Source organism: Podarcis vaucheri (genome assembly GCF_965113315.1).
Source record: "Podarcis vaucheri genome assembly, chromosome: 14".
Taxonomy (NCBI): domain Eukaryota; kingdom Metazoa; phylum Chordata; class Lepidosauria; order Squamata; family Lacertidae; genus Podarcis; species Podarcis vaucheri.
Window position 1 is genome coordinate 48171121 of NC_138752.1, and position 26431 is coordinate 48197551.

General features: G+C 46.8%; 2 protein-coding genes across 4 annotated transcripts in view; one reads left to right on the top strand and one right to left on the bottom strand.

The window, feature by feature from the left end:
* Positions 1 to 26431, top strand: part of CACNA1H (calcium voltage-gated channel subunit alpha1 H) — a 384808-nt gene that overhangs the window by 192287 nt on the left and 166090 nt on the right. For all 3 annotated transcript variants that reach the window (XM_082199567.1, XM_082199569.1, XM_082199568.1), the window contains exons 3-5: positions 9121 to 9233; positions 13545 to 13678; positions 18226 to 18323. In XM_082199567.1, coding sequence (XP_082055693.1) covers positions 9121 to 9233; positions 13545 to 13678; positions 18226 to 18323 — 345 coding nt within the window. The remainder of the gene's footprint in view (positions 1 to 9120; positions 9234 to 13544; positions 13679 to 18225; positions 18324 to 26431) is intronic.
* SLC5A10 (solute carrier family 5 member 10) overlaps positions 1 to 26431 on the bottom strand; it is a 514359-nt gene that overhangs the window by 61609 nt on the left and 426319 nt on the right. The gene's annotated exons all lie outside the window — the stretch shown is intronic.

Below are 26431 nucleotides of genomic sequence, written 5' to 3' on the forward strand. Positions count from 1 at the left end.
CTCTTAAGTAAATTGTAAAAAAAGAAATAAAAAATCCATTCCTTCTTAAAGTTTCTATCTTCCTGGTTTCTGATTTTACCGTCATTTTCGCCATTTCGGATTACTCCATACCCTCCAACATTTCTCTGATGAAAACAACAACAACAACAACAATAATAATAATAAATTTTTATTTATACCCCGCCCTTCCTGGTTCAAAAACCGGGCTCAGGGCGGCTAACAACAAATTTAAAACACTTAATTGTAAAAGCAGCATAAAAGACAGTATAAAAACATTAATAACAATAAAATTCAAAATTCAGAAATCAGTTTAGGGGAAATAAGCATTAGATAATCCCCAGGGTCCTACTTGGGCCAGCGAGGAGGCCAGGGGAGAATTAGCTGTGGGGTCTCAGAGCGGGTAATCTTCATAAAAGGGGAGGGGGAGGGAAGAGAAGGGAAATAAAAGATCAGGCTGAATTAAAAGTAAAGGCCAGGAGGAATAGCTCTGTCTTACAGGCCCGACGGAAGGAGGTTAAATCCTGCAGGGCCCTGGTCTCATGGGACAGAGCATTTCACCAGGTCGGAGCCATCACTGAGAAGGCCCTGGTGGAGGATAGTCTGACTTCCTTAGGGCCCAGGACCTCTAAACTATGGTTATTCATGGACCTTAAGGTCCTCTGCGGGGCAGACCAGGAGAGGTGGTCCCGTACATATGAGGGCCCTAAGCCACAAATAAGGACGTTGTAAGGGAAAGTGGGACATTCAGGGATCAAATCAGAAACTTCTGGAAAATAGGGACACATGGAGGGTCTGCCATCATGCCCTGGTTACATAGATCAGCATCCTTCTCCTGTGCCAGCCTGTTTTAAAAAGCCTACGTTAGGCAGCATCCTCGGTCACACTCTTGGGAACGGTAATTTAGACTTTAAAACGGGCTGCAATCTGAATGTTAAGCGTTCGCTTCCCCTCTTCCATGCTCCATTAAACATACTTTGCGAGTCCAAAAGGAAAACAAAACTCTATTCGTGTTGGAGGGAGGGAGATTGGAAGCCTGTTTCACGCTGGCTCCTGCCGCCTAAGGCTGCCTCCCTCCTCCCTGAGAGCCAAATGCAGGTATTGGGCCAGGTGTGCCCCAGGTGAGGAGAGAGCAGCCCTTATTACAAGCTCATATACCTGTAGGTTTAATACTCATAAAGGAGAAAGGGATTATGCGCCTTTTGATGATGCTGTAGCGACTTAATCTTCTGTAGTGGGAAAGGAAGCTTATACTTGCGAAACCTGAGGTGCCCATTGATTGATTGCAGCTGCTGAAATGTTCCATTTTATATTTTATCTTTGTGTCAAAGCTCCCAAAGACCGTTTGAAAATAACAGTAATAATAACGAGGGGAGGCAAGAGAGGAAGACAGTTGCTTTAGGTGCTTTTAGGAAAGGAATCTGCAGCCAAGACTGAAGGCAGACAAAGGGAAGGATCTCTCTCTCTCTACATGCAGCAGTGTGGTGTAGTGGTTAGAGTGCTGGACTAGGACCTGAGAGACCAAGGTTCAAAGCCCCACTTGGATGTGAAGCTCACTGAGGCCATTCGCTCACTCACTCTCAGCGAGGATAAAAATGAGGCAGGGCATCTGTAGGAGTTATCAATCAATTTAAAAAATTTGACTGCCACAAGATGTGGTGATGGCTGGGCTTACGTGGTTTTAATAGTGGAATTAGACCAGGCATAGGCAAACTCAGCCCTCCAGATGTTTTGGGACTACAACTCCCATCATCCCTAGCTAACAGGACCAGTGGTCAGGGATGATGGGAATTGTAGTCCCAAAACATCTGGAGGGCCAAGTTTGGGGATGTCTGAGTTAGACAGTGAGGGAGGAGAAGGAGATTGAGTGCTGTTGTGCTCAGATCCTGTTTGCTGGTTTCCCACAGGCATAGGATCATAGAGTTGCAGAGTTTTAGAGTTGGAAGGGACTCCAAGGGTCATCTAGTCTCAACTGAATCATCCATGACAGATGGCCATCCAACCTCTGCTTAAGAACTCCCAAGCAAGGAGAGTCTGCAACTTCCTGAGGGAGTCTGTTCCACTGTTGAACTGCTCTTGCTGTCAGAAAGTTCTTCCTGATGTTTAGTTGAAATCTCCTTTCTTTAACTTGAATCCATTGATTTGGGTCCTACCCTCCAAGGTAGGAGAAAACAAGCTTGCTCCATCTTCCATGGGACAGCCCTTGAGATATTTGAAGATGGCTCTCACATCTCCTCTCAGTCTCCTCTTTTCCAGGCTAAACATACCCAGCTCCTTCAACCGTCCCTCATCAGGTTTTGTTTCCAGACTCCTGATCATTTAGAACAAGATGCTGGACTAAATGGGCCATTGGCTTGACCCAGCAGTCTCTTCTTATGTTCTTTTGGTGTATACTGTTGGTGTTGGTGCTGACCTTTAAAGCCCTAAACAGCCTCGGTCCAGTATACCTGAAGGAGTGTCTCCACCCCCATCGTTCTGCCAGGATACTGAGGTCCAGCGCCAAGGGCCTTCTGGTGGTTCCCTCACTGCGAGAAGCCAAGTTACAGGGAACAAGGCAGAGGGCCTTCTCAGTAGTGGCACCCGCCCTGTGGAACGCCCTCCCACCAGATGTCAAAGAGAAGAACAACTACCAGACTTTTAGAAGACATCTGAAGGCAGCCCTCTTTAGGGAAGCTTTTAATGTTTAACAGACTACTGTATTTTAATACTTTGTTGGAAGCTGCCCAGAGTGGCTGTGGAAACCCAGCCAGATGGGTGGGGTATAAATAATAAATTATTATTATTATTACAACTCAACCCACAGACTCAAAGTTGATCAGTGCTGTCCTACAGCAGTGTTCTTCAACCTTGGGTCAGCAGTGGAGGAAGTTGCTCGGGCGCCTGGGGCGGCGCACCCAGGGCTGGGGCGATCTTCCTATAGGGGTGGGGCGATGGTGGGGCAAGCCACCCGTAGGGGCGGGGCACATAACCAGGCCTCCTGCCTGCCTCCTCCCACTCAGCTGCCCCACAGCTGGGGGGGGAGAAGCGGGCTGACAGTTTGGACAGCCTGGAGCCTGCGTGCGCCCAAGCCACCACATCTCTCCCAGGAGAGATACATGGCTCAGGCGTGCTGCAGGCCCGGCTGTGAATGCTGCCCACCATTTTGTCACCCCCATCAGTGCTGACACCCGGGGCAGACCGCACCCCCCTTTCCTCCGCCCCTGCCTTGGGTCCCTAGACATTGCAGTATCACAACTGCCATCACCTCCAGTCAGCTTAGCCAATGATCTGGGATGATGGGAGTTGTAATCCCAATAGCATCTAGTGATCTGAGAACAAATAACACTGTCCTATAGTAAAGGTAAAGGGACCCCTGACCATTAGGTCCAGTCATGGCCGACTCTGGGCTTTAGATACTTATTAGGTCCATAAATTACTACATAGCATATATTCAACACAAAAAGTGACAATTTGTTGTTGACAAAGGTCAGCTGGACATATAAAGGGCCCCATTACCTTCAGTAGCTTAAAGGTAAAGGTAAAGGGACCCCTGACTATTAGGTCCAGTCGTGGCCGACTCTGGGGTTGCGGCGCTCATCTCGCTTTATTGGCCGAGGGAGCCGGCATACAGCTTCCGGTTCATGTGGCCAGCATGACTAAGCCACTTCTGGTGAACCAGAGCAGTGCACGGAAATGCCATTTACTTTCCCGCCGGAGCGATACCTATTTTTCTACTTGCACTTTGACGTGCTTTCGAACTGCTAGGTAGGCAGGAGCAGGGACCGAGCAACGCGAGCTCACCCCATCACGGGGATTCGAACCACCGACCTTCTGATCAGCAAATCCTAGGCTCTGTGGCCCTAATAAGTCTTCATTTCTACTCCCTGTCTCTGCTTCCAATCTCAGCAGAAAAGCAGAGTCGGTATCTTCAGAATAACTTCCTCTCCTCCCCATTCAAGTCTGGCGGGGGGGAACGTTCGCCTGTGAGCCTCGCCAAAATCTATCAAGAAATAAAGCTATTGCTTCTGGGTCAGCCACCCACCCCCTGCCCTCCCCAATTCATTATTCCAGAGTGGCCCCTTGGCTGGATGCCAAAAATAACTGGAACTGTGAATCAGCTTGCACCATTCTTCATACAAACAAATAAATCACCAATGCGGAGAGTATTGTGGGATGAAAAGGAGTTGTTTATGGAAATGCAAAACCCTCCTCTCGTCCAGGCTTTCCTGGTACACAACCTCTAGCTCAACAACAACAACTGTATTGAATAGTTGCACTGAGGTTCATAGAGGTCGGCTCCCCCTTTCCATTTGTTAAACAAAACAGCTGGATGTAATTATTGAGTATTATTTTCAGGGAGGAAAGGCTTTCAATGGCTAGTAGCCACGATGGCTATGCTCTGTTTCCACGTTCAAAGGCAGGCAGTCATGCTTCAGAGTTCTTCTTCTTCTTCTTCTTCTTCTTCTTCTTCTTCTTCTTTGGCAATCACTCATAGCTGAGTAAGATTGTCTTCCATAAATTCAGTTTTAACAGTGAGTCCATAAGTTACTGTGGTGGCCAATTCTGGATCCACATGACCTTCCACAGTGGGGACATAGATTACCGGGTGGGAGTTGATCATGGTGAGGGTTTGCCAAGTGTGCCTTCCTCTTAGCACGTTTCTCCCTTGCGTCCTGAGTTTGAGTGTCTTCAAAGCCCATGACACCTTTGGTCAAGGCTGTTCTCCAACTGGAGCACTCGCAGGCCAGTGTTTCCCGGTTGTCGGTGTTTATACTACTTTTTTTTTTTTTTTTTTTGCCTTGAGAGAGTCTTTGAACCTCTTTTGTTGACCACCAGCATTACGCTTTCCATTTTTAAGTTTGGAATAGAGTATACCTGAAGGAGAGTCTCCACCCTCATCATCCAACCCGGACACTGAGGTCCAGCACCGAGGGCCTTCTGGCAGTTCCCTCACTGTGAGAAATGAAGTTACAGGGAACCAGGCAGGGGGCCTTCTTGGTAGTGGAACACCTTCCCATCAGATGTCAAAGAAATAAACAACTATATGACATTTAGAAGACATCTGAAGGCAGCCCTGTTTAGGGAAGTTTTTAACGACTGATGTTTTAATGTGTTTTTAACCTTCTGGTGGAAGCCGCCCAGAGTGGCTGGGGAAACCCAGCCAGATGCGCTGGGTAGAAATAATAAATTGTTGTTGTTGTTGTTGTTGTGTTGTTGTTGCTTTGGAAGACGATAATCAGGCATCCACACAACATGACCAGTACAACGAAGTTAATGCTTCGATAATGGAGATATTTGCTTCTGTGATAGGAATTGTAAGGTCTTAGATATATAATAAATGTACCAACCAAGCAAGTACATAGATCAGCACAGGAAGACCGACCTGAAACCATTTTTGATTCCCAAATTGAACAAGTGTTTTCTCTACAAGGTCAAAGGAAAATGGAAAAGCCTCCCCATTGTCTTTTCTTTTACAAAGCGTGTTCTCCATAACAGAGAGCACGTGTTGCGGTTGGGAAAAACAGGCCACCCTGCAGTGACTAGGCAAATTTGGAGGAACCCAAGCCTTTAAGTGGTTAAAATTGGGTTGCTGGGGAGTTTTGATTGTTGCCAATTCGGAGGAGGGGTCAGAGTCTTTAAATACAGGGGCCAGACGTTGGACGTTCTCTTGGCCGTTTTGCACCGGATCACCCGCCCTCCCTCCCTTTTATAGGGTGGTTTTTGTTTTGCTCGATTGACCTTGCTATGCCTGTCATGGGGTCGTCCGCCTTGGAGCGGGGGCCTGGTAGGAATTTTGCCATCTGGCTGATTGGCTGGTGCCATTTGGTTTTTGCCTACTGCGTAGCAGATCGTCACAACTTGTAAGGTTGGCGGTTAGGCATTGGTTAAATTGGTGCTTGGAGGGGTAAGTGCCTATCCCTCCAAATGATGCGAAGGGAATTCCATTAAAGGAATCCAGGGGCTTGCCATTCTTTTCGTCCTTGTCCCCGGAGTTGGACCTGGGCCGTGCAAGCCCCACCGGAACATGAGGGTGAGAAGTGAGGGACTGTTGCCCAGCTTCATTTTCTCACCCAATACTTGTTTCCCACGCTGGCTTCCGTTGGTGTCCAGAAGGGCCAGCTCTGTCCTTGAGGGCAAGGACAGATAGTCGGAACCAATGCCTAAGCAACCACTCACATTTTTTGTATTTGAATAAAGTTGTGGCCAAAATAATGCCAAAAACCTTAAACAAAAAATCACGTGTGAAGTGTGAATTTTTTGGTGGGTGGCACTGTGGGACTCAACATGCAAATCCTGTCTTAAGGGCATGTCTGTGTTTGAATAGGGTGAGCCTGTGACCTGACTCAGGAACTAAGTATTTATCATTACTAAGTATTTATCATTACAAAAGACTGGACGCCGTTGGTGGAATCTTCTGAGGAGTTGGAGATGGTGTTTATAAGCGGTCCACATTTCGCAAGCACACCATAAGGACATTCACAGGGAAACCAACATGCTTGTCTACAAAGCTATTGCACTACCAGCCTTCCTGTATGCTTGCTTCAGAGTACCTGCTCTTGCGCTCAGATCCTGCTCCCTGGTTTCCCACAGCCATCTAGCTGGCCACTGTGAGAACGTGATGCTGGACCACGTGGGCCATTGGCCTGATCCAGCAGCCTCTCTTTATGTTCTTAAGTGAGATAGATTGGTCCCTTATCAAACAAGAGCCCTGTGTCAGGGCCTTGCGCCAATGTGTTTCCCATTCAAATTTATTTTTGTTGCAAGTGAGCGGAAGCAAGTTACGAGTACCGTATTTTTCGCTCTATAAGACGCACCAGATCACAAGACGCACCTAGTTTTTGGAGGAGGAAGAAAACAAGAAAAAAAAATATCCTGAATTACAGAAGCCAGAACAGCAAGAGGGATCGCTGCGCAGTGAAAGCAGCAATCCCTCTTGCTGTTCTGGCTTCTGGGATAGCTGCACAGCCTGGATTCGCTCCATAAGACGCACACACATTTCCCTTTACTTTTTAGGAGGGGAAAAGTGAGTCTTATAGAGCAAAAAATACAGTACTTTCCTTGCAGCCATGTAGGAGAGCGAGTGGGAGAGCAAGCCGCAGCTCTTTTCAAGCTTTCCAGAGCTTTCCTTTTTCATTCCTTGCTAATGATGATCATTATTTGTCGCAGGTGATGGCATTTGATTAGATTAGATTTGTTATATTTCCATGGCACTTTTCATTCAAATGAATCCCAAAGGATCTTATAGACACCCACTTCCCCCTCTGCTCCCCCCCACCACCACCACTGGCCTATGGCCCTCAGGAGGTTGTCTAGAAGGAAATGTGGCCCTGGATCTGAAAGATGTTTCCCTAGCCCTGCTCTTGCCTATGAGGTCTGTCTTCCCTGCAAAACTTTGGTTTTTATAAAGCATTTCTCGAGTGGCAAGCGGTGTGTTTCTGCAAAAATGTGTTTCCTTGTAAACATTTCGCCGGAAGCTGATCTTGAAACGTCATTGGTTTTATCATAACGAACCCATCCTTCTGCCTTTTCCCCTTTTTCCATCCCCTGCCATTGAAAATGGCATTTAATTCATCTGAATTCTTTGAAGAAGAAGAAATGTCCCTTAACCGGCACTCTTGCATTATTTAATGCAATGTGCCCTGTGGGGATTCCTCTTTAAGTCATTTTTCCTAATTTTCTATCCTGCTGTTGCTAGCACTTAGCAAACAGGCTGGTTTTTATCCGCTGTTCCCCATTTTGTATTAGCAGAAGAATGGGGAAGTGGCTCATTCACAAAATCGTTAAACCTTCTACCAGCCTCCCACTCCATCCCACAATCATCAAATTAAGGAAGGTATGCGAAGGCTGATGAACCAGCTGTGCCACCTTCCTCCGACTCGCTTCCTACCCAACCCACTCGAAAAGAGCAAAACAACACCCTCCGTAAACAAAGTCACTTAGGTAACATAGACAGAGTCCAGAGAGAAAATAAATTCTAGTAACACTTTACTGTAAAGGTAAAGGTAAAGACACCCCTGACCATTAGGTCCAGTCGTGGCCGACTCTGGGGTTGTGGTGCTCATCTCGCTTTATTGGCCAAGAGAGCCGGCGTACAACTTCCGGGTCATGTGGCCAGCATGACTTAGCCGCTTCTGGCAAACCAGAGCAGTGCACGGAAACGTCGTTTACCTTCCCGCCGGAAGGTATTTATCTACTTGTACTTTGACGTGCTTTCAAACTGCTAGGTTGGCAGGAGCAGGGACCTAGCAACGGGAGCTCACCCCGTTGCAGGGATTCGAACCGCCGACCTTCTGATCAGCAAGTCCTAGGCTCTGTGGTTTAATCCACAGCGCCACCCGCGTCCAACACTTTACTGAGGAAACTGAATAAAAGCAGTGTATAATTCGAAAAGAATGGAACAGAGAGTTTTTCTTTTTAAAAAAAAAAATGTTCCGACCTAGTACATAGCAGGGAAACATTCAACCAAACATACAGAGGGAAAACTCCCTCAGCAGACATCACCTCACTTTGCCTGGTGCTTGTGGAGTAATTATATAATATAATGAAACTGGCACAACGTCTGAAGCATGAAGACTCCTTCGGAATTGAGTGACACAGTTTTATTATGCGCAGGGCTATAGATGAACATAGAGGACTCCCCTCACGTTTTACAACTTTTTGGTTAACTTAAACCGTTTACTGCCTTCTATATGAACAGTAGACTGGGATAAGAACTTATGTTATTTGGTCGTTATTTTGCATCTGTTGCCTAAACACCAGCTTCTAGGTTAGGGTGGGATGTTTCATTATCTATCGGCATGTTGTTGTGATGTGTTGAAACAATTTAATAAAGAAAAGAAAAAAATGCAATGGCAACAAAGCCTGTCGCTCACATCTCAGTTCATGCCCAGTCAAGTCTGGGGGTGGGTATTCATCTCTGCAGGAGCCCCTGTCTCCTGGGAACATCAAATCCTCCTGCATCATCTCTCCTCCAGCCCCCGCATGGTTGATTGTGGTTCTTTTGTTGTTGTTCTTCTTCTTAAGGCTGGGAGAGGGGCTGTTTGATATGCAAATGCCACCCACATCCCTTCCCTTTGTTTCCTGCCACCACTTTCCTGTTTTGATAACGCAGCCCAAGTTGCCTTCCTTAACTCCTTGCGCCCACCTGGTTCGAGCACATCAGCATGCTGGTCATTCTCCTGAACTGTGTCACCCTCGGGATGTTTCAGCCCTGTCAAGATGACAAATGCAAGTCTGAGAGGTGCACCATTTTGGAGGTAAGAGAATATCATCTCTCTCTCTCTTTCTCTCTTTCCTGCAGTGCCCACTGGAACTGGTAGGGCAGAAAGCAGGGAGACTGACAGTAGGTGGCGCTAGAGCCAATGACAGGCAGAGCCAATTGATTCTATTTTTTTTAATCAATATTTTATTAAGTTTTAACAATAAAAAAGTTCAGAAAAATACAAAGACAGAGAAAATACAAAGTTACAAAATACAAAAATACACACTTTAAACATGAAAAAAGAAAAAAAGAGAAAAACACATATAGAAAAAGAAGAAAAAGAAAAATTCCCTCTTTCTTAATTTCATCTTTAGTTAACTTCTTTTCCTGACTTCCTCACGTCTCCCGTTCTTGTATCCCTTTTAATAATTAATTCAGCAAATTCGTGTCCTATTAGTTTATCTATTGTTAATCCAATCTTACATTTTACCTTGTTGCTAGAGCCCCTGCAATTCATTTCAATGTCATCAGCATTCAAAAATTTTACAGTACTTCTGCAAAAAGGTTTTAAATTTCCTCCAATCTTCTTTCACCAACTCTTCTCCCTGGTCTCGGATTCTGCCAGTCATTTCCGCCATCTCCATGTAATCTATTAGTTGCCAGAGCCAATTGATTCTAACCTTGCCTCTATCCTCCTCCCAGCTGAGTTCTACAAAGGCAGCTCTGAGGTTTCCCACAAAGCATTCTGGGAGTTGCAGCTGGTTACGGGGGCTGAGAGTTGTTAGGCGACCTCACAGAGTTCCCTGGGAAGATGGTGCCAGGCCAAAATGTTTTTACTTACCCAAACATGTGGTTTTTAATTGGGGGGTGGATGGGTAGTTATCTATGTCAGTGGCCTTTATTCACTCGTCCATGAAACTGGGTAAATCTTGTCCCTTTTTAATGAGTATATTGGCCTCCATTAATTGCTGCTTTTTTATGTGAATGCCTTTGTTATTTTGGGTTTTTGCTGCATAAGTGGCTTTGCAGCACTTGAGTGCAAAAATGCAACTACAAAATATAATTATTAATTGCAGTAATAGTGAGCTTATAGGTGTAGCGCAAAGTTGTGTGCCAAAACCTCACTGCCACCTCTTAACACCACCCGAGGCAGCCGCCCCTTCTTACCTAATGATAGACTCATCTGTGTCTGCTGGAGGATTTTGGACACTTCCAAGATGTGTTTTGGACAAGTAACAACCTTATGCCAATGACATTTCTCTATGATTTCGCAGCACCACATCAGTAGTGACTGAGGTCTGCCCACCGACTGGTATGGAACAAGTTGGTGGTCCTGTTCCTCCTACCGAGACCTAATAAAATTCAGCCTTTGTGTCAAGGCTGTTGGCAGAAACTCGCCATCTCTTTGCTCATAATGCATCGCCACATAACCACCCTCTGGGGAGCGTGTCGGGGCCTTGAGCTCATCTTCCGTTGCTTATCCTGCAAGCTAATGACACCCTGGAGCTTGCAGGCTGAATCTTAGCCTCTAACTCCCATTCCTCCCGGAATCCTGGCAATTATTCAGTTGACAGGGACCCCAGGGAAGACCTGGTTGGAGCTTTTCAGCACAGAGCAGAAACACCCTGGCAGCAATTGGGGTGAGCAAGCGCCCTCATAGCTGTGGGCTTCCTCTGGTAGTTAATGCAATTGCCTTCAGGCCTGGCTCTGCAGAGTTCTGCTTTATGCAAACACATTTCGTAAGACAACCATACATCTCAAGGAAGCCTCTTCTGTTTAACCCAGCCGTTCCATTAAGACTATCCCATTAGAATCCCATTAGACTCCAGTTCGCTTTTGGCTGCAGGCCGGCCATTATTTATCTGCTTCTATTCCGTTTATGGATGCTGTGGGATTTAGGAGGATGGGCTTGTAAAAAAAATACTGTGTTGGGGATGTTAATGGGATCGCCTTCTAACAAGGCTTGGGTTTTCAGTTCCCACCCTCCACAAAAGAATAAGGTAAAGGTAAAGGGACCCCTGACCATTAGGACCAGTCATGGCCACATGACCCAGAAAGCTGTCTGTGGACAAACACCGGCTCCCTCGGCCTGAAAGTGAGATGAGTGCCGCAACCCCAGTCGCCTTTAACTGGACTTAACCACCCAGGGGTCTAAAAGGTAAAGGTAAAGTACTCCTGATAGTTAAGTTCAGTTGCAGACGACTCTGGGGTTGCGGCGCTCATCTCGCTTTATTGGCCAAGGGAGCGGGAATACAGCTTCCGGGTCATGTGGCCAACATGACTAAGCCGCTTCTGGCGAACCAGAGCAGCGCACGGAAACGCCGTTTACCTTCCCGCCGGAGCGGTACCTATTTATCTACTTGCACTTTGATGTGCTTTCGAACTGCTAGGTTGCCAGGAGCAGGGACTGAGCAACAGGAGCTCACCCCGTCATGGGGATTCAAACCGCCGACCTTCTGATCAGCAAGCCCTAGGCTCTGTGGTTTAGCCCACAGCGCCATCCGCATCCCTACAAAAGAATAAGAGCCTTCATAAATCAGAAAGAAGGTCCATCTAGGTTATAGCTGAAGAACCTCCATCCCGCTAGCCAGATTTCACCTGCCAAACCTCCCCATTGGCCCACAAAGCTATTTCCCCAAAGCTGCAGCCACCTGGCCTCATACCTGATGTCATCTGTGGCATCAGGTGTGCGGCAGGTAGAGCTGTACCTGCAAATGTTATCCGGGGAGCAGGGAGTTCCACCCCCCTTGGGTAGTATCTCCCCTGCCATATGCGGGGATGTCGCAAGGGGGTTTTAGGGGGTGCGGTCCACCCCAGGTGTCATTCCTGGAGGGGGTGACAAAATCCCCTTGGACGGATCAGCGTGGCAGCACTCACACCCCCAGTGGGTAGATTTTCACAATTGGTGTTGCTAAAATCTGCCCCCTGATTGCGCAAATATGCCTAGCAATCAGCCTGGCACCCCCCAGCGGGCAGTGCTCGCACCCCAGGCCGGCAGTGCTGCACACCAGGAATATTTGCACAATCAGTGGGTGGTTTTCATGACGGCGATTGCGCCAATTGCGGAAATCCACTTACTGGGGATGCGAAACTCCGGCCACCGATCACATAAAGCTTACCAACTCAAGGGTACCCTTCCTTTAAAAAGTTCAACAACTCTGGGCAACGTTCCCCAAAACTGCAATGTTGGGGGTTTGACAAAAAAAAAATTTCACACCGGGTACCACCTGACCTTGCTATGCCTCTGGCCATATGACTCTCTAACCCTGATGTCAGATGATTGGCAGGTGGCGATTTCATCAGACCTACTGTTGTTCTATTAGAGTTGAAAACAGTCTTCATTTTGTTTAGTTTAAGTTAATGGTATATTAGTGGCAATAATAAAAACAGGAGAATCATTTCCCTCCATAGTTATTTGCTCAATCAGTTCTTTGCTGATATTCGCAATTGCATAAAAGTTTTGTCTTCTCCTTTCCCCCCTTCTCAGATAAAACCAATCTATATTTTTTTTGTTCTTTCGGGTTGGGTTGCAACACTAGGAAACACCCAGCTGCAAAGAAAAAAAAGCAGCCTCTGGAATTATTGCCAGATTCTGAATTTCTGTGAAATTATCTTTGCTCCCTGGGAACAGACTCTCCTCATTTACAAAACCATGTGACACTCCTCCCAAAACTACTCAGTTCCAACATGGGAATGTTCTTTTTTATCGTCACGAAATATGAAAGTATTTCTTCACCTATTTTACTTTTCAGTAACATTGGGGACGTGGGTGGCGCTGTGGGTTAAACCACAGAGCCTAAGACTTGCCGATCAGAAGGTCGGCAGTTCGAATCCCTGCGATGGGGTGAGCTCCCATTGTTCGGTCCCTGCTCCTGCCAACCTAGCAGTTCGAAAGCACGTCAAAGTGCAAATAGATAAATAGGTACCGCTCTGGCGGGAAGGTAAACGGCGTTTCCGTGCACTGCTCTGGTTCGCCAGAAGCGGCTTAGTCATGCTGGCCACATAACCCGGAAGCTGTATGCCGGCTCTCTCGGCCAATAAAGCGAGATGAGTGCCGCAACCCCAGAGTCATCTGCGACTGGACCTAATGGTCAGGGGTCCTTTTTACCATTTATATTGCACCTTTCCTCAAAGGAACTTGTAGTGGCATGCATAGTTCTCCTCCCCCCCTTCCATTTTATGCTCACAACAACCCTGTGAGGTAGACCAGTCTGTGTGACACTCTGACTGGCTCCCAAGGGAAGATTTGAACCCCAGTCTCTCCCAGATGCTAGTCCAGCACTCGATTTGCTACACTAAATGACAGGGGTGCACTATGGGACTAACAGCGGCTTCTTATTGTTTTCCTCTATCTTTTCCACTCCAGGCGTTTGATCATTTCATCTTTGCCTTCTTCGCTGTGGAGATGGTCATCAAAATGATAGCTCTGGGAATCTTCGGGCAGAAGTGTTACCTAGGAGACACGTGGAATCGCCTGGACTTCTTTATCGTAATTGCGGGGTCAGTAGACAAATTGCTCATCAATCAGTGTTGTGGGCTGGAAGAGAAAGTGGTGTAAAACTTGTATCTATAGGAGGGGGGGGCATGATTTAAAAGCCCATCAATTTTGCTTGCTTTTCTCAGGGCCTAAGCAGAAATTACTTTAACCGGGTAGCAAGATGCTGCTTCTGTTGCGGGTGTTTCTGTGTACTTCCGGCTGATGCAATTCTCAGCTATATTCTCTGCTGTTTTCTGAAACCCTGGAGAGTGACTGGCAGCCAGAGTATAAGGCAACTGCCTATGCTCTTGAGGATGCACCCTGCTTTAAGTCCTATAGTTTCTGAGAAAGGGTGGCAAATATTAAAAATGAGTCAAGCGCTCTCTTAATCACTGCACCACACTGGTTCAAAGATCTAAAACGTATGAGCATCCAAATTAAAATGTCTATTTGCTTGTTTGTTTTTAAGCATCCACAAAGCTCAGGCAACTATGGGATGAAATGATTGGCATGTTTTCCCTGTCCTTCTTAAGTTTTACTCTCTGCCGCCCCCGCCACCCTGTCCTCTAAAACGTCAGTCACCCCCTTGATAATGGAGCTATTTCAGTCCCCAGAGGGATAAGGAAGTGAGTGTTGAATGTGCAGGACCCAATTTTACCCTTTTGGTGTCCTCGAGTCAGTTAATAGAGCGGCGAGTGCTTGTGGTATCAGGCAAAAGGCTGCAGTAACCAGGGCAGTTCTGATGCAAACAGAGGCTCAAACTGGCGTGAAAGGACGGAACTGGATATTTTCTGCCCAGCACCTCTGTGTGGAGTAGACAGCTAAGTGTTCCCCGTAAGCAAGACACAGGCAGCCTTATCAGATAAACTTCCTCTGACTTTGATCATCGGGACAGCTAAAAGCAGGCAGTGTGTTCGCCCAGCCTGGTATCAAAGGTCAAATCTGCATATCCTTCATTTTCTAGACAGCTTTTAATTAAATCTCTATGCTGCCCTTCCTCCCGTAAGAACATAAGAAGAGGCTGCTGGGTTAGGCCAAGGACCTATCTGGTCCAGAACAATGGTCAACAATATGCCCCTCTTCAAAGCCCACAAGCAAGATCCAAGTGGAAGATTGCTCTCCCCTACTATGGTTTCTGGGACACGGGTGGTGCTGTGGGTTAAACCACAGAGCCTAGGGCTTGCCCATCAGAAGGTTGGCGGTTCGAATCCCCACGACAGGGTGAGCTCCCGTTGCTCAGTCCCTGCTCCTTCCAGCCTAGCAGTTTGAAAGCACGAAGTGCAAGTAGATAAATAGGTACCGCTCCGGCGGGAAGGTAAATGGCATTTCCATTCACTGCTCTGGTTTGCCAGAAGTCATGCTGGCCACATGATCCAGAAGCTGTACGTTGGCTTCCTCGGCCAGTAAAGCGAGATGAGCGCCGCAACCCCAGAGTCGGTCACGACTGGACCTAATGGTCAGGGGTCCCTTTACCTTTACCTTTACTATGGTTTCGAACAATGGATATTCAAAAGCCCTAGTGCCTCTTAGTGGTCAAGAGCGGCGTAGTGGTCAAGAGCGGTGGACTCCTAATCTGATGGACCGGGTTCACTTCCACGCTCCTCCACATGCAGCTGCTGGGTGACCTTGGGCTAGTCAAACTTTTCTGAGGTTTCTCAGCCTCACTCACCTCACAGATTGTTTGTTGTGGGGGAGGAAGGGAAAAGGAGATTGTTAGCTGCTTTGAGACTCCTTAGGGTAGTGAAAAAGCGGGATATCAAATCCAAACTACTACTACTACTACTACTACTACTACTCTTCTTCTTCTTCTTCTTCTTCTTCTTCTTCTTCTTCTTCTTCTTCTTCTTAACAGCAGTGGCAGACCACAGACTTCTTGGCTAGTAGCCATCAATAACCCTCTCCTCCATGAATTTGTCTAATCCTCTTTAAAGCCATTAAGTTGGTGGTCATTGCTGCCTCCTGTTGGAGGGAGTTCCATGGTTTAACTATGTGTAGAGTGAAGAAGCTCTGTGCTTTGTCTAATAATAATAATAATAATAATAATAATAATAATAATAATAATAATTTTTTATTTGCCACCCATCTGATTGAGTTTCTCCAGCCACTCTTGGCAGCTTCCAGAAAAAATTAGAAACACAATAAAGCATCAAACATTAAAAACTTCCAATATTCAGCTTCATTGGGCATCCATTATATAGGTATTACCCATGCTCACTAGAAAAGAAGTGGGGAGACTTTTTGCAGCTTGGGGGCCACATTCCCTTCAGTGGGGGGGCCACACTCCCATGACGTGCAGGGCCAGAAGTGAAAGCGAGCAGAGGAACAAGTGATTAACTTTGTACGGTGGGGAAAGGTTTCTGCTTACGCACTCAGCTCTGGGTCCAACAAGAGACATTCTCAGAGTTCAGGAACACATTCCAGCCAAGCAAAAACACAGGGCTGGTGAGGGATGGGGCCTGAGGAGAGGGGGTTTAGCTAGGGGTGGGGACGGTCCAGAGAGCCAGAGGCAAAGGCCTAGGTAGGGTTGCCAGGCCAGGAGCATTGCAGACCCAGATATTTCAAAACCCAAACCCAAGACCCCAGGATGGCATTAGGCGTTGTCTGTGTTCCCTGAGACCACTGAGCCCTGGAGATGGAGGTTAATTGGGAGAGCGGCAGAAGCAAAGAGCTAATTCCTAGGTGCTGAGGTCCCTTTGTTCCCCCAGTAAAATATTGTAGTAGGCTGGGGCCCCCAAAGATTATAGGCATTGCCATTCAAATGTTGTGTGCATGCCACATTTTGTAATTGACTATGTGAGGAAGGGTTCTCCCCCTATATATTTTTTCAAGTTGGCACGCTGGGTGGAGGGCAGACCCTACCCCCATCCCCGAGAGTATTTTGCAGTAATTTGCAGCCAGTTCTTGAGAAGCTGCAGCTTGCAAGCTGCATGCCCAGTCTCCTCAATAATCATTGTAATCATTCAGCATATTATTATTAAGGGATTCCCACCCACCTGGAGATTCAGGCACACAAACATCCTGTCACATGGAGGGGACCAGGCAAGCCTAGAGGCTTCAGGTCATTCCTGGAGGTTCTGGCAGCCCCAGGGCTAGATGCCTGAATTTGGCCCCCAATCCTGAGGCTCCACACTTCCGCATGAGAGGGCTCTCTCAGCCTGGCCAAATAAAAAGATGATAAACAGATAAATAGCTGCATCCATTTACGGTGGAAGCTGTAATAAACTGGGACTGTCGCCAGGCAGCTCTTCAGGATCCTACGATGTTTGCACAATGGTTTTAGACAATAGCTTGTATTATTCCTGGAAAGCCGACTCGGTTCACACACCTGGCTCTTGGCTCCTGGCCTGTTCGCTCCAACTGGCAGGTGGAAATTGGTGTTTGCGATATATATTTCCTTGCTAGGTGGCCCTTGAATCAGCTCCAGTTGTTCTGCAGCGTGGCAGCGGCAAAATAAATCCCAGGCGCTTGGTTTCAAAACGCTGAATGCAGATGTGGCAGGATTATCCGGAAAGCATATTACGCCATCGCATGGAAGCCAAAAAGCCCTGGAAAACACCCCACAAGACCTGTGATTCCATTCCAGAGAATGCTTTCTTTGGTATATATCCCCACCGCTAGAAAATGGACAGAAATTGCTACTGATGAATGCATTTTTTTCCTCAGGCCATATTCTGATCCTGAGGACATCTAGGGTTCCTCTCTTCCCCATTTTATCCTCACAACCACCTCATTGGTTAAGCCAGGAGAGGCAGTGACTGGTCCAAAAGGTCACATCCAGTGAACCTCATGGCCAAGTGGGAAATTTGAACCCTGGTCTCCTGGGACCTACTCCAGTACTCTAACCACTGCGCCATGCTTGAAAGGTGATTGAGGGTGATGTGAGTGTGTTTTTCTTTCCATGAAACGTTTCCGCAGCCTCCCCAGGTGGCATAACTGAAATGCTTCATCGGAGGAGTTACTGTATGGCATCATCCTCTGAGCTTTCAATTGACAAATTAAACTATTTCCACATAAATCATCATAAGATCTAAAATAAAGGACAAAAAATAACAACCCCAACAGCAACAACACCTCTCCCCCCAAAAAACCCTCAATCCTGCAGCTCAAGAGTCTGTTCAGCAGCCTCAGCTTTTGTAGCTGGAGTCAGTCCGGGCTCCGCCCTCCCAAACCAGATGGGAAAAGGCCTGCAGGGCAGAGAACAGATCTTCCACGACTCACAGCCAAGTGAATGGAACTACATGGGCTAATCTACATTACTAATCTAATTGTCAGTTTCCCCTTGACACCAAGAGGCTCAAGTTGTGTTTTGTTTTTCATCTAATTTTCATTAATGATATTTTATTGAATGTAGCCAAGCGTTTATGCGGAGGTGGGTGCTTACTTAGAATTGTGGGTCCCCAGATGTTGTTGGACTACAACTCCCATCATCCCTGCTAGCTAGGGGTGATGGGAGTTGTAGTTCAACAACATCTGGGGACCCACATGTTGAGAAAGGCTGGTTTAGAGGATGCTTGAGAACTTCATTCTCACCTGTATATCTCTCTCTGTGTGTCTCTCTCTTTCTCTCCAGCATGATGGAATATTCTTTGGATGGACACAATGTCAGCTTATCTGCCATCCGTACTGTCCGTGTACTCAGGCCTTTACGAGCCATTAACAGGGTGCCAAGTAAGTCCATTGCGCCATTTGCTTCGCTTTCCCCCCTGCTCTCCAATGAGATGAAGAAAATTAACATCAGGATCCAAGTCTTCTAACTGGGTCTCTCTTTTCCCTTGTTCCTTGATCACTTGGCTGAAGGCAAAACAAAAATTAAGAATGCAAGCAGAGCCCTGCTGGGTGAGGCCAGTGGCCCATAAGATCCAGTATTCCTGTTCTCACAGTGGTGACGCCCATATGCAGGAACTGAGCACAACAGCAGTGCTCTCGCAACCTTGTGATTCCCATAAACTGGTCTATACAGGCAGGCTGCTTCCCAAAGTGGAGGCAAAACATAGCTATTTGGGCTAGCAGCCCTTGATAGCCCTCTCTGCCATGAATTCCCCAAATCTTTTAAAGACTTCCAATTTTGGTGGATGTTGCTGCCTCCTGTGGCAGGGAGTTCCATAGCCCAACTACACTCAGTGTCTTTTGTCTGTCCTGAATCTTCAGGCGTTCATAGAATCATAGAGTTGGAAGGGATTTCAAGAATCACCTAGTCCCATCCCCAGCAATGCAGGAATCAGCTTAATTGGATGTCCCCAAATCCCAATGTTATGAGGAAGGGAGAGAAACCATCTCCCTGTCCATTTTCTGCACCCTGTGACTTATTTAAACACCTCTGTCACATCCTCCCCTTACAAGCAAGCAAAATGTACCTATGGGACCCTCATACCTACAGGACTGCTTCTCCCGGTATGCCCCACGGAGGACCTTAAGGTCCACATATAGCAACACCCTAGAGGTCCCGGGCCGTAAGGAAGCCAGATTAGCCTCAACCAGAGCCAGGGCCTTCTCAACACTGGCTCCGGCCTGGTGGAACAGAGTGTCTCATGAGACCAGGGCCCTGCAGGATCTAATTTCTTTCTGTGGGGCCTGTAAGACAGAGTTGTTCTGCCTGGCCTTCGACTTGGAATCAATTTGATTCCCTTCCCCTCTTCTTTTTTCCTTTCTCCTCCTGTGATGGAGGAATTCCTATTTGGGGACTTCCTTGGCTTTTTTCTGGCCCATGTAGGACCAGTCTGGATAGTTACCCTTGGTGAAGACTTGACGTTTTCATCCCCCCAAAAAGTTTTTTATTTGAGTTTCCATTGAAATGAGGCTGTGTTTTAATGTTTTAATGTTGTATTTTAATCTTGTTTTTAAGTTGTATTTCAATCAATTTGTTTTTATATCAGGTGTTAGCCGCCCTGAGCCCGGTCTTGGCTGGGGACGGTGGGGTATAAATAACATCATCATTATTATTATTATTATTATTATTATTATTATCATTATCATTATCATTATCATTATCATTATCATTATCATTATCATTATCATTATCATTATCATTATTATTTATTAAAATAGGTAATTGCATCGAGTGCCCAGTCATTTTAATGTTACTTTTGTACTGCTTTAAATGTTTTTTTTATCACTGTACACTGCCCTGATATTGTATGAGAGTGGCCTTTGATACCATCGACCATTACATCCTTCTGGACCGTCTAGAGGGGCTGGGAGCTGGGGGCACTGCTATACAGTGGTACCGCTCCTTCCTCCTGGGCCGTGTCCAGAAAGTGGTGGGGGTGGGATGAGTGTTCAGACCCCTGGGCTCTCACTTGTGGGGTGCCTCAGGGTTCCCTCCTCTCCCCCATGCTTTTTAACATCTACAAGAAACCACTGGGAGAGATCATCAGGGAGTTTGGGCTGGGTGTTCATCAGTATGCAGATGATACCCAGCTCTACCTCTCTTTCATATCGGAACCAGTGAAGGCGGTGAAGGTCCTGCGTGAGTGTCTGGAGGCGGTTGCAGGATGGATGGGGGCTAACAGATTGAGGTTGAATCCTTATTGTGAGTCAGGTTGCACAGTGTTGTCTACCCCAGATTGAGGTTGAATCCTGACAAGACAGAAGTACTGCTCTTGAGGGATAGGGGGTAGGCAGGCATGGAGGACTCCCTGGTCCTGAATGGGGTAACTATCTCCCTGAAGGACCAGGTGCGCAGCCTGGAAGTCATTTTGGACTCACAGCTGTCCATGGAGGTGCAGGTCAATTCTGCGTCAAGGGTGGATTAGGTTGAGACAAGAGTGGCAGACCTCAAAGTCACCCACTGGTCTTCATCACAGAATAGGGATTTGAACTGTGTCAAGCTAACTGCTTTGTGGTATAGTAGTGTTTCTTCCAACTTGGTGCTCTGCGGAAAATGCTGGAGTTCAAACCCGTCATCCTTGAGTCCCATAGGCGCCGACTCCATGGGGCCTGAGGGGGCCCGAGCCCCCTCAAAAATCCGTTTGGGAGGGCTCTGCCCCCCCCCAATAATTTAAGAAAATTATTAGTTATATTATGCTTTGCAAAATCACAAAATTATGTTGGTATTTTTTTATTTTCCTTGTTTGACGATAGTTACCTTTTAAAATACATTCAGTAATGAGTTAAAACAAATAATTATTACGGTAGTAAGCCGGCGGCGGCGGCAGCAGCGTCTTCCCCCACCGCGGAGCGAACTCGGGCTCCCCTCGCGTTGCTGTGGAAGCTGCTCCTTCAGCGCCTGCCGACATGGCGACCTACGCACCTCGCCCTGTCTCCGCCCGGAGAACCCGCCCCGGGCCGGCCCCCCAGCGCCCCCCGCCACTCGGAGGGACGCGCAGGCGCTTCAGCCTAGGCCCAGTCCCGTCTACACGGGCGCTTCGCTCCTCCACCGGCGCCTTCTCGGCGACCGCTGATGCTGAGGAACCAAAAGGAGGGATGAAGGGGACAGCAGCCATATATAGATATAGATATACCTTATGCGTTTTATGTTCTCTCTCTCTCTCGGAGAGGGGCGAGCGGAAGATCCCTCGGCCAGGCGGAGCCGCGAGCAGGCAGGATGGAGGTGAGCCCGAGACGCGGCCTAGTCAGCCACGGAAAGAGGGAGGCGAGGAGGGCTGGGCAAAAGCATCTCTTCCCCCCCCATGGGAGAAAAGAGGGGCGCGAGCCCCCTCCACCTCGCCCTACCCTTAAGGGGCCTCCTGTCGCCCTCCACCCGTGGACTCTGGGGAAGGGGGGGACAAGGCAGGAGGGAAATGGGGGGCACTGAATGACACCCCCCAAGGGTGGCTTAGGAAGGGGAGCTCGTAACTGAATGGTAGGGTGTAGACAAATGGCCAGAGGGAACCAGTTTTGAACAAGGACGCCCACAGACGCCGCCTCTTTTCCTCCGCCCCCCCCCCCCAATATTTTTTATAAGTCGGCGCCCCTGTCCTTGACCACTGACCACACTGGTTGGGGCTGATGGGAGTTGCAATCCAGTGCCACCTGGAGGGCAGCAGCTTGGGGAATGATGCTATACTGTCTTAATCAATAGGGATGAGACTTCTTAAATCTAGCAGCTAAAGAGTGGGTGATTTGCGCCAGCCTCCCCCAACCCAGTGCCCCTTCCCCAGGTGTCCCTGGACTACAAGTCACATCATTCCTGGTCATTGGACATTCTCACTGGGAGTTGTAGTCCAGCAATATTTGGAGGCTTTTTAGACCTCTCTGCAGACTAAATGTTGCATTATGAGGGGGTTGGACTAGATGACTCCCTTCCAGCTCTACGAGTGTATAATTCAATTCTAGTCTGCTTGCTGGCCCTGAATGGCACCTGGGTACTTTCTTCCAGCTTCCTTTATTTATTTCCTCCTTTGGGGCTTTTCTTTGAAGATGAGTGATGGCTTTAGGAAGAGAGCGCTGTCATAAATATGCTATTTGTCTCTTGGTTAACATTGGGGGAATTTTTTTTTAGCAACCTTAATATTTGTTTCTCGCTGTTATGTATTATTCTTCTGCAGGGGACAAGGCCGGGGGAGTGAGGGAGAGAGACAACCCCCAGTAAAAACTAAAAATACTAAAAAGCAGCTTAAAAACATGAAGAGCTGCCTTAGAGCAGTCCAGGCTATAGGTCAGTCCTACTCAGAGTAGATCCATTGAATATAATGGACATCATGTAGGGCTGCCATATTTTGAAAAACAAAAGAAGAGGACACATTTGCCGACTTCTACTTTTAACTATGGACTCTACCCGTGAAAAGGAGGGTGTGTCCTGGGAAAAGAGGACATATGGCAACCCTACGAGGGCTTACCCAAGTCTTTGTGTGTCAATGCAAGCACCTTGAATTTGACTTGGAAGCACCAGCACAGGCCTCAGAGAACTGGTGTAAGTTGTGCCCACCAGGGTCTGCATTCTGCAGACATTGCAGCTTCTGAACAGTCTTCAAGGGCAGCCCCACATAGAGTGCATTACAGTAGCCATGCGCACAGCAGTGTGCACTCACCCACACCATTGGAGTTTGTATATCTGAAGTTTCAGCATTCCTGCGTTCCCAAGGCTATTGCCAGCTCAGCCTCTGTGTTTGCAGGGAAACGTTGACGCGGCGGTGGGGGCATCAACGGCAAAGGCGAACCAAACAGGGTCTGTCTGCTCTCAGAGATTTAAGTGGGCCTTAAGCCCCTTCTATGATTTGCTTCAGCTGCGCCTGTCTTCAATCCAATTTGGAAGATAAGCCCACCAGTTGAATTCATTTCCTGGTAGTGATGGCACGCTGCCGAGTGATCCTTTCCCGATATGCTAATATCTTCTCTGAGCTCTTTTATCATTTTTTGGTGGAAGCCTTCATCTGCCAAGAGCTCGTGTAATTGCAGAAAAATAATCAGGTGCCCGTAAGAAATGATTTTGCCTGCTTTTCCACTTTGTTTCAAAAAGGTATTAAATTGTCTGGGACTCCCAGTAGTAGCCATCTACCTGTAAAGCTCTGACGGTGAAGAATACATAGGGACTGGAAGTTAATTCCAGTGTGCCCAGTTCTGCTGAGGGTTAGACTCCGTGCGGGTAGTGGAAATATTTTGAAGGGCCTCTTCCAGTACAAAGCGAGGTAATTCAGCACCCTGGTCAGCTCCCAGAGGGCTACTCTAGCGAACCTGGGAAGATGTTGTCCCAGCAATGGCTTGGGGTCACTTGAAGCTTTTAAAAAGTTGTCAGGGCTTCACTTTGCTGTGACTCCACCCCTTAGTAAAGCTATTTGCATATTGGAGGGGCCTATTCTGCAGCCACAAAGAGCAGCATACAAAGGAAATTTTAAATTACAAGTGGGATTGCAGCACAAATACTTCTGAACACTTTTATGGATTCCATTTTAACTTTTTTTTTCACCAATAAATCTAATGTACAGTGGTACCTTGGTTCTCAGACTTAATCCGTTCTGGTAGTCCGTTCCAAAACCAAAGCATTCCAAAACCAAGGGGCGCTTTGCCATAGAAAGTAATGCAAAATGAATTAATCCGTTCCAGACTTTTAAAAACAACTCCTAAACCAGCAATTTAACATGAATTTTATTAACTAACGAGACCATTGATCCATAAAATAAAAGCAATAAACAATGTACTGCAGTCACACAATCAATCAATCAATCAGTAGCTCAGGCACCCCCAAACTCAGCCCTCAAGATGTTATGGGACTACAATTCCCATCATCCCTGACTACTGGTCCTGTTAGCTAGGAATGATGGGAGTTGTATTCCCAAAACATCTGGAGGGTCGAGTTTGGGGATGCCTGTAGTAGCTGAACTGGGTTCCACACAGTCACAAAAACAAAATGAAAAGAACCCCAAAAACAAAAGGGCAAAATAAATAGCAAAACCAGACAGAACTCAGTGTAGCACTCAAAACGGAGCACATTCTGCTTCCAAAAAAAGTTCACAAACCAGAACACTTACTTCTGGCTTTGCAGTGTTTTGGTTCCAAGTTGTTTGAGTACCAAGGCATTTGAGAACCAAGGGGCCACTGTATACTGCATAGAGGTTTTGATTTTTAAAATAATCAAGTGGGGTGTGTTACAGTTGGTTTCTAGCAAAGGCAGCCTTTTCACTGCAGTCTCATCGTAGAGCATTTTAAATTCTGGTGCCAAAGGGCAGGGGGGCCACTGAGAATCCCAAACGGAGCTCGGTCAAGGATAAGTGCTTTGATCTGCCCACCTGGATCCCCCACTGGCTGCACCTGATTGTATTAGTTGGTGGAGGCTGACAGCAATAAATTTGCTGCAGAGACTGACTGCTAAAAAAGAAAAATGTCCTTGCAGCAGAGGCATTGTCTCCACTCAGAATTGTTCTTGGAAACACCTGGGTGAAGAATCCCTACAATTTGTGTGTTTGGCAGGGCGCTTAGTTTTTCTAAGGGTGGAGGAAGAGAAGTTTCCTCTAGCTTTACTCTTTTTTCCCACTCATAGTTTCATTGACTGCTCAAAACCCACTTCAGAGAGATAGATAGATAGATGGTAGATAGATAGATATAGATAGATAGATATAGATAGATGATAGATAGATAGATAGATAGATAGATAGATAGATAGATGATAGATAGATAGATAGATAGATAGATGATAGATAGATAGATAGATATAGATAGATAGATATAGATAGATGATAGATAGATAGATAGATAGATGATAGATAGATGATAGATAGATAGATAGATAGATAGATAGATGATAGATAGATAGATAGATAGATAGATAGATAGATAGATAGATAGATAGATAGATAGATGATAGATAGATAGATATGGATAGATGATAGATAGATGATAGATGATAGATGATAGTAGATAGATAGATAGATAGATAGATAGATAGATAGATAGATAGATGATAGATGATAGATAGATAGATAGATAGATAGATAGATAGATAGATAGAGATAGATGATAGACAGAATAGATAGATAGATAGATGATAGATAGATAGATAGATAGATAGATAGATAGATAGATGATAGATAGATAGATAGATAGATAGATAGATAGATAGATAGATATAGATAGACAGATATAAACCTGGCAAAATATAGTGCTTTTTTCAGCCTAATACCTCCTAATCATATTTTCCCCATGTGGAACATAAGAAGTTGCCTTATACAGAGTTGGGCCATTGTCCAACTATCTCAGTATTGTCAATACTGACCAGTAGCAGCTCTCCAGAATTTCAGAGAGGGTCCTTCTTTGTGCATCTCAGGTGTTCAGATTTAACTGTGCACCTTCTGCTTGTGAAGGAGGTGCTCTACACAGAGCAGATCTCAAGTGTCAGGGAACTGCCATCGGAGCTAGAGGCGGAGGGAAGGCTCCAGAGGGATGCTGGAGAGGGTCCCAGTAGGGAGAGAGGCAGCCCATTTGCTGGGGAAGGAAATCAGCGTAACACCAGTGGAGAAGGGGGGCAGATGGGGGAATCGGAGAGGAGGCTCCAAGACTCCTCGCCGGAGACCAGCGGAGAGAGTACGGGTCCTCCACTGCCCACACCCTCTCTGCACAGAAGGCTTCCGCGCAGGGAGACTAGGCATCAAAGAACTTTTGTGCTGGAAGAAGTTCAAGAAATGCCCACTGACGGATTCTGCCAGCGACTGAGACAGCCACGAAGCTAGAGGCTGTTCAGTCAGAAAGGGTTTAACCAGGTAACCTCGCCAGCAGTGGCGGCAACTTACGCACAAGCAACCCCTAAACCCATTACATCAAGGCACCTGAAAATACCTTAAATGAGGGTCAACCAAGAAGAGTCTAGACTGATCCGCCATTGGGTTATTTCCTTTCTTTGCATCTCATGTGGGGAACCTTGGGTGGCGATTGCCCCAAATTCAGGTGGCTTTAGAAGGAATATTGGACAAATGCATGGAGGACAAGGCTAACAAAGGGTCTTAGCCATGGTGGGTGGCTTCTCCCTCCACTTTTCAAAGGCAGTAGTGCCTCTGAACATCAGTTGCTGGAGAAGGCAGGAGACCAGAGGGCTGTTGCAGTCATGTCCACCCTGCAGGTTTTCCACAGGCATCTGGTTGGCCACTGTGAGAACAGGATGCTGGCCAAGATGAGCCACTGGCCTGATCCAGCACGGCTCATCTTGAGTTCTTATGCTCTTTAGTTTTCCTTTCTTCCTTTTGATGTGGTCTCACACTGAAGAAAAGAGGGGCTTTTTTTTAAGGAGTAATTGACAATGGCAAAGGAGGCAAAGCGAGGATTGCTCAGCAGAAGAAAGAACAGGAGGCTTGTTGAGAGATTGCAGCCGAGCCAAAATGGCCCACTGTCTCCAAATTGGGCCACTAATG